This window comes from Arachis stenosperma, chromosome 6 (assembly GCF_014773155.1).
Source record: "Arachis stenosperma cultivar V10309 chromosome 6, arast.V10309.gnm1.PFL2, whole genome shotgun sequence".
NCBI classification, from domain to species: domain Eukaryota; kingdom Viridiplantae; phylum Streptophyta; class Magnoliopsida; order Fabales; family Fabaceae; genus Arachis; species Arachis stenosperma.
The window spans coordinates 125,928,979-125,936,472 of record NC_080382.1 but is presented as its reverse complement, the minus strand read 5'-3'; the positions used below and the strand labels follow the sequence as shown (position 1 = coordinate 125,936,472).

At 31.0% G+C, this 7,494-nt stretch overlaps 1 protein-coding gene across 1 annotated transcript; it reads left to right on the top strand.

The window, feature by feature from the left end:
• The first annotated feature begins 4,288 nt into the window (after positions 1–4,288).
• On the top strand, positions 4,289–7,248 carry LOC130935328 (glycerophosphodiester phosphodiesterase GDPD1, chloroplastic-like). Its single transcript, XM_057865027.1, has 7 exons — positions 4,289–4,537; positions 4,618–4,796; positions 5,381–5,440; positions 5,533–5,814; positions 6,175–6,270; positions 6,370–6,566; positions 6,665–7,248. Exons 1-7 carry the CDS (start codon positions 4,441–4,443, stop codon positions 6,912–6,914), a joined length of 1,161 nt encoding a protein of 386 aa, XP_057721010.1. The 5' UTR covers positions 4,289–4,440; the 3' UTR covers positions 6,915–7,248.
• Positions 7,249–7,494: the final 246 nt, after the last annotated feature.

Here is a 7,494-nt window from a genome sequence, read left to right as displayed (position 1 = left end):
ACCCTAATTTTTTGTTGATTTTTTAATAAAATTTCTAAGCTACCACACTCTAACCCCATTCTACTGTCGCTCCTTCTCTTCTCACTTCTTCCTCTCTCCTTATTTCTCCCTCTCTCAAACCCTCACAGAGTCACAAAATTCTCCTCCTGCCTCCTCATTGCTGTCCACCACTCACCTACCCCGTCACTGCCAATCTTCTCCCCTCTCACTGCTTCCCCTTCTCATTCATAAGGTGACTACAACACCTTCGTCGCGCGTCTGTGACCCAACCTAAGGAGAACGTCGTCATGGCGCGCCTGACCCACCCGAGGGGAATGCCGTCGTCACGTGCCTGAGAAGAGAGAAAGGTCGTGGTGCTACTGCATGCAGAAAGAAGGTTTGGTAAAGAGAAATTGGAGAAGAAAGGGAGACGGCATTGCTAATGGAGGTTCTGCCGTCGACAATGTTACAGCTGGCAAAGAAAAATGTATTTTTTTAAAACATATTTTATTTTATTTTTCTTTTTTTCAGAAATTGATTTAGTTACTACTAAAAAGATACTGTTCTATTTTTTTTAAATTTGCTTCTATTTTTTATGAAGGTTGAGATTGTTTTAGAAGATCCAGTTGATGACTACTTCTGTTTCTAGTTTTTGTTGAAGTAAATTTTAAATTGGATGAATAAATCTGTTGGTTTTTGATGGTTGATGACTGTTTTTACTTCTAGTTTTTCTAAAGTGAATTTGGAATTGGATGAGTGAATTTAAAAAATTTTATGTTTTGGGTGTTTTTTTGTATTTAATTGATTTGGTTTGGGTATGTGTTGTAAAAGTGTAGGTTGGGTAATGGGAGGTTGGAAACGTGAGTTAAGGGCGGAAATAGTTTGAGAATTTTATTAAAAATTAATAAAAAGTTATAGTTTGGATACTTTTTTCGTACGAAACCCTTTTTTATGGATATAATGTTAATTTTCTTAGTTTATGAGTAATTTTCTCAGTGTTCGTAAACTTCATAGATACTTTTGGTAGTTTTTCCTTATCTAATTTAATACTTATATCTCATATTTATCTTTTAATATTAATATAATTTATTTTTGTATTTAAAAATATTAATATTAAATATTTTTTATATATAGGGAGAATCCACGTACACATAATCTGCTACATGATGCAGTAGATTACGCTACTCCTGCTTTTATATAAATTGCTAGACTCTATGTATAACGGTTTATGTATAGCCCAATTTCTTTAGAAACTGCAATATTTGGTAGTAGATTTTTTTGCTTTGCACACATTTTAACGTAATCCGTTATACCTTATAACGGATTACATACATATTGTAAATCGTTTCCGGATATAGATTAAAAAAACACAAAGATATAACCTATTTCAAAAAATTACAATGGTGTAAATTTAAAACCAATTTGATTTATTTATACAATTTGTCCTAAAAAATAATACTACAAATCAAAATACTTAATCTTTTAATTTGTAAGGCGATATTTTCTCAAATTTTCAATTCGATGTTTGAATTCTCTTAATTTTTGTTGAACTTGCATTTCATATACTTCTTTTTATTGTAACTTACGTATATAGCCAATAAGCAGTGACAAACCTATGTAGTATAATGCGGGGGCACTTGCTCCCACTTTTATTTTATTTTATTTTATTTTTTTAAAAAAATATACATATATAATATGTTTCTATTTTAAATTTTAAATAATTTCACTACAAATAAATTTAGTCTAATTATTTAAAATCTCAAATTCATTTTATCTTTCTATTATTTTGATTATTAGTTAACCTAATCAAATTTAGTTTTCTTCTATTTTCAAATCCCACCATCATCATTCCGTTATTCTTTTAAACCTTCTCCTTAGTTTCATAATTTTTCAACCTTCTTTTTCTACTCTTTTTTAGTGATCATCTTCTATTCATCAAAAGGTAAATTTTAAATTCTCTATTTTTTTTATATAATTCTCTATGATTCTATGTATCTTTCAATTTCATTGTTTCTCTTTTTAATATTTTCAATTGTAAATTTTAATTCAAGCAATTATAGTTTATGTATTAATCTAATTTTTATTCTCTTCATGAATTTATATATTTTATTTTATTCTCAATTTAGTAATTTTTATTATTTATTTGTTTATCTTTTGTCCTATTTTATTATATATAATATGTTACATATAAATTTTAAAATTAATTAATCAATTTACTAATTTATAATATATATATTTTATTTTTAAAAATAGTAATAAAAAATATTTTAAAAAATATGTTTCGTTCTATTTTATTATATGTAATTTTATTTTATTTTTGTATTCGAATAATTGATGTGCACGTTTAGTTTTTTAAATTTCGATTAATATATTTTTTAATAATAATATATATTATTTTTGTCTCCAATATAAATTTTTTGAATCTGTTACCGTCAATAAATACTTTAAAATTTGTCTCCACAAATGTGACTTCTCATTTAAATATTTGCTTGAATAAAAAACATCATCAGGGACAAAAAAAAAATTTGCATCATTGTGCGACTTCTCGGATATATTGGAAAAATACCTTCAAAATTAATGTGAAAATATAGAAAAATGATCTTACGATAATCTTTGACTAAACCATGTTTCCTTCAATAAACGTTGCTATTGAATGACATGTAACTAATTATGAACACATTAAATATCAGACGCTTAAGTTTTGGAGACTAATTCAGAATATTTCTTAAAAGGAAAAAAATTCATTGACAGATATCATATATGATATCGATCGCAGTTTTCAACAAGAAAAAAAAAAAAAAAAGAAAATACAAAGAAGCTGCACATTCGTTGTAGAATCTTCTGGTTATCTCCATGAAACTATTATTATTACCTTTAAAGTGAACGTTATTGTGATGAGTCATTCTAGTATAAGTAGTGGTAGTAAACGAATCGAAACTAGCTGAATGATCCGCATTACGTGTTATAAAGGCGGGTTGATGATTATATTTATTATATATTTAGAATTATAAAAATTTTAATATTGTGAATTTAAAAATTATAATTTTTTATGTCTTTAGAAATTATAAATTTATTGAAATGATTATGAAATTATATATATTATTTAATATTTAATGATTTAATAATTAAAAAATTAATTAAATAATTGTCAAACTTAGTCTATTAATCCACTAATGTAACTGTTGTTAAACGAAATTGGGGAGGAATTTAAAATTGTCTCACTAGTCGTGACGAGCAGATTAATCTATCAGATAGTAGATTTTTTGCGGATAAAACAGAACGAGACGAATTCATCTATTTGTCACCCTTAAATACAATATTAGCCTGTGCTTAAAGTATTTAATTAATCAAATACAACATATTTATGGTTTTTTTAGAATAGACTTTAAAATTAAATCTTTTAAATAACTTGATAAATTTGAATTACATTAAAATTAGTGATCTTAAGTCTAGAATCTAGACTATAGTGAAAAATATAGTTTAAAATTTTCATTTTTTATTTTAATTATATTAGGTATAAGTATACATTTAAATTAGCCACAAATACAAATAACAATTATATTGAATTTTAGTAAAAAAATTAATGTATTGATATGATTATAATGAAATCTTAATCATATTTTATCTTATCTATTACTGTCCTTAACTATTAATATCAAATATATATTAAAATATAAAATATATATTAAAAATAAATTATATTTAGACCGTCTAACTTAAAAAAAGATACATTTTCTTGACAACATAGAAAGAACATATATAATATTCTAGAACAATTTAATTAAGCATAACATATATATGAGGTGTAAGTTATAATTGTTTTAAAAACTTTTAAATTTAACCACAATGATTAGATAGTACGTGTTAACGTTAATTTACTTTCATTTAATTTATAAAAGAGTAACTAATTTTAAAAATAAGAAAAAAGTAACTCAGTAAGTTTTTTACGTTTTTAATCCTATCGCTTTTAACAAAATTTTCATCCTGTTTAGATAAAATTATCTAACAAATCACGCATTACAAGGCAGGCAGTGGCTAAATTAGAATAGGGGAAAGATGAAATAAATGCATATATTCACTCCTTCTTAGTAAAAAACTAAATAAAAACCAAAAAACAAAATTTTAATTGATAATAGCTTAGACAAGTCACGGTCCAAAAAAGCAACCTAACGAAACGAAAAATAAAAAAAGTAGGGTCGTTGGATAGGAATATCCAAAGAGCATATGACATAAGGAACGAAGAATATTCGGCGCGAAGATCCCGTCTATGTTATTTCCAAAGCATTCATTCAATCTTCGCAAGCAATAAATACCACCCCCATCCATTCTTTGAATCAAAGCGACAAGATAACAAGCCTCTCTGCGAAATTTCCCTGCATCACTCTCCTCTTCCCTTCTTTTTTTTTTTCTTTTTCTTTTTCCCTTTCTATTCTTTCTTTCTTTCTCTCTCTTAATTCTCTAATGGCTCTCAAGGCCGTTCACGTCTCCGACGTCCCTTCCCTCGATCACGTCACAGAGAATGCCTCTTTGACCGCCTACGCCACCCGCTTCTCCAACGGTATATATTATCAATATTAATTAATTTTCATAATTAGAAGCATCATTATATTGATTAATTTTATAATGCTATCTGTGTAGTGGAGATGAATCGGAGTGAGTTGAAGATGCCGAAGTTTGTGGTGGTAGGGCACAGGGGACACGGCATGAACCAGTTGCAGTCGTCGGATCGGAGAATGAGAGCCATCAAGGAGAACTCAATCATGTCCTTCAACGCCGCTGCTGCTTTCCCTCTCGATTTCATCGAATTCGACGTTCAGGTACCTCTTTTACTTTCTATTTTTGGTTTTTTCTTTTCTTAATTTCGAAATTAAAAAAAGGAATGGATGAAATTCAACCCTGTGTTCTCGTGTTTTCTTTTTTTCTCCATCTTTCTTTTTCCGGTGCCGCGCGAGCGGGGAACGAAACGACGCTCCGTCGCCGCGTTTTTCTCCAATTTAATTTAACACATGCCACTCGTTTTCTTTATTTCCCGTTTTGCCCCTGCATTTTTCGCATCGTGGCATTTCCTGGAAAATAGGCCAGATTTATTATTTCTGGTCTTTTCTACAAAGAAACTACTGAAAGAAAAAGACGAATATACTTTTGTTTGTTTTTTTCCTTTTTTTTTTTTCTTTTCCGTGCGGTGTGGTATGGGTTTTGTGCTCTATCACTTTCTATTATTCAGGTGGATCGGTACTGATTGGCTGCTTGTTTGTTTGTTTTTGTGTCCCCACTTTTGTGTGGGGATTTTTTTTCTTTTAAAATATAAAAATTTGACTTGGCTTAAGAAGTTGAAGCTGAAATGAAGAACGAAAAAAAAAAAAAAACAAACAAAAGTTAAAGCGGAAATGTGTTTTTGTAGGTGACAAAAGATGACTACCCGGTCATTTTCCACGACGACTTCATCTTCTCCGAAGAGAACGTAAGTTCTCCATTTTCCCGTTCTCCATTATCTATTTATATCTTTATATTGTTATTATTTTGAATAGTTGTGACTCTTAAATTTTTTCTCAGGGTAATGTGTTTCAGACGAGAATGACGGATCTAACCCTCTCTGAGTTCCTTTCGTACGGTCCTCAAAGAGAGGCTGGAAAGGAGGGGAAAAAGTTGCTGAGGAAAACAAAGGAGGGTAATATACTCAAGTGGGACGTTGAAAAGGATGACCCACTCTGCACTCTCGAGGAAGCTTTTGTCAACGTTGAACCCTCTATAGGTTTCAACGTTGAGCTTAAGTTCGATGACCACATTGTTTACCAGCAAGATCATCTTGTCCATGTCCTTCAGGCTGTCTTGAAGGTATATATATAGATTAAATTATTACTAACTAACTAGTTTGAACCTCTGAAAAGTTGCTTCCGAGTTGATCGCTAAAAACATTGATAATTATTCACCAAAAACGACTAGTGTTTTTTTTTTTCCAAAAGAGTACATTGAAAAAGACAGAAGTAATAATACTAAGAATGATTATAAAAGTCCCTTATAAGAATTTCACAAAACCTATTCTAAAGCTCTAGCCACTCATGTAAACTCCATGTCGACTCAAGTAGTACTTTGTCACGCTGAATTTTGCCAATCTTTAAACCGGTTTTACCTCAGTTGCTCTTTGATTAAAGGAAGTATGGAACAAATTATAATAAGCTCTGAACGGTTGTGCAGATTGTGTTTGAATATGCCAAGGACAGGCCTATCATATTCTCTACTTTTCAGCCAGATGCTGCAATACTTGTTCGTAAATTGCAAAGCACCTACCCTGTAAGCCCTCTTGATATTCTCATTGTACTTAAGAACTTTTTTTTCTTTACCTTTTGACATGTTTTTTGATTGGATTTTAATCTGATGATTATGTGTCAGGTATTTTTCTTGACTAACGGAGGATGTGAAATCTATGAGGATGTGAGAAGGAATTCTTTAGAGGAGGCCCTGAAGCTCTGCTTGGAGAATGATTTGCAAGGAATTGTCTCTGAGATCAAAGGAGTTTTCAGGAACCCCGGAGTCGTAAGCAAGATCAAGGAGTCCTCGCTCTGCCTTCTTACTTACGGAAAACTAAAGTATGCTAACATTTTCTCTACGATTCCGCGGTTTTGCCTTTGTTTTTACTTCCTGTTCTTGTTCTCACATTATTTTTGTTCAATGTAATTTTCTGCAGCAATGTTCCTGAGGCAGTGTACATGCAACATCTTATGGGAATTGATGGGGTGATTGTTGATCTGGTGAAAGAAATAACAGAGGCCGTTGCGAATATGATAAAGCCAGTGAGCAACAATGCGGTGGGTGGCGAAGAGGGCTTGGCTGAAATAGAAGGGATGGGGAAGTTGCAGGTGAAGTCAAATCCTAAATTCTCGCAGGAGGAAATGTCTTTTCTCTTCAAGCTGATTCCACAGTTGTTGCAGATTTGAAGAGAGATTATGGTCCTTTCATACATACAGATAGTCTAGGAGTCACTACTTACTTTACCTTGGGTCGCTTTTTCCCCCCTTTTCATTTTGGTTATAACAAGAATACACAAATGGGGGTTTGAAAGGAGATTTAAGCAAATTGTATATATTTCTTCTTAATGTGTATGTAAAAGTGATTGCTTGATGGCTCTCTTCTTTCAGAAACCGTAGTTGTCAGCTTCCCTTCATTGTGTCCATATAACGTACTTACATTTCAACATTACATGATGTATGTATGTACATTTTAATGGAGAAATATGGAAACTTTTATGTGCCATGCATGTTTTCCCAATCAGATTACTTTTCTTTACATTGTTTGGATATATGGTTAGTGTTAGGATGGCGCCTTAAATTGTTTCTTGTTCACCGCCATGGGCCATTACAGCTTTGTAGATGCTATGTTAAGGACATGTCTCCAAAATGAAGAATGAACAATACGTTTCTGAAATTTCCAATAATTAAAAAAATCTTTTAAAATTCTGCTTACACTAAAACTTAACAAGAAGCAAACGGCATGCGTACTACTACTGCCAGATCCTCT

Coding starts and splice junctions, on each gene's coding strand:
- LOC130935328 (XM_057865027.1), top strand. CDS start 4,441: ATGGCTCTCAAGGCCGTTCACGTCTCCGACGTCCCTTCCCTCGATCAC. Junction 5,441..5,532: donor TCATCTTCTCCGAAGAGAAC/GTAAGTTCTCCA, acceptor ATTTTTTCTCAG/GGTAATGTGTTTCAGACGAG. Junction 5,815..6,174: donor TCCTTCAGGCTGTCTTGAAG/GTATATATATAG, acceptor ACGGTTGTGCAG/ATTGTGTTTGAATATGCCAA.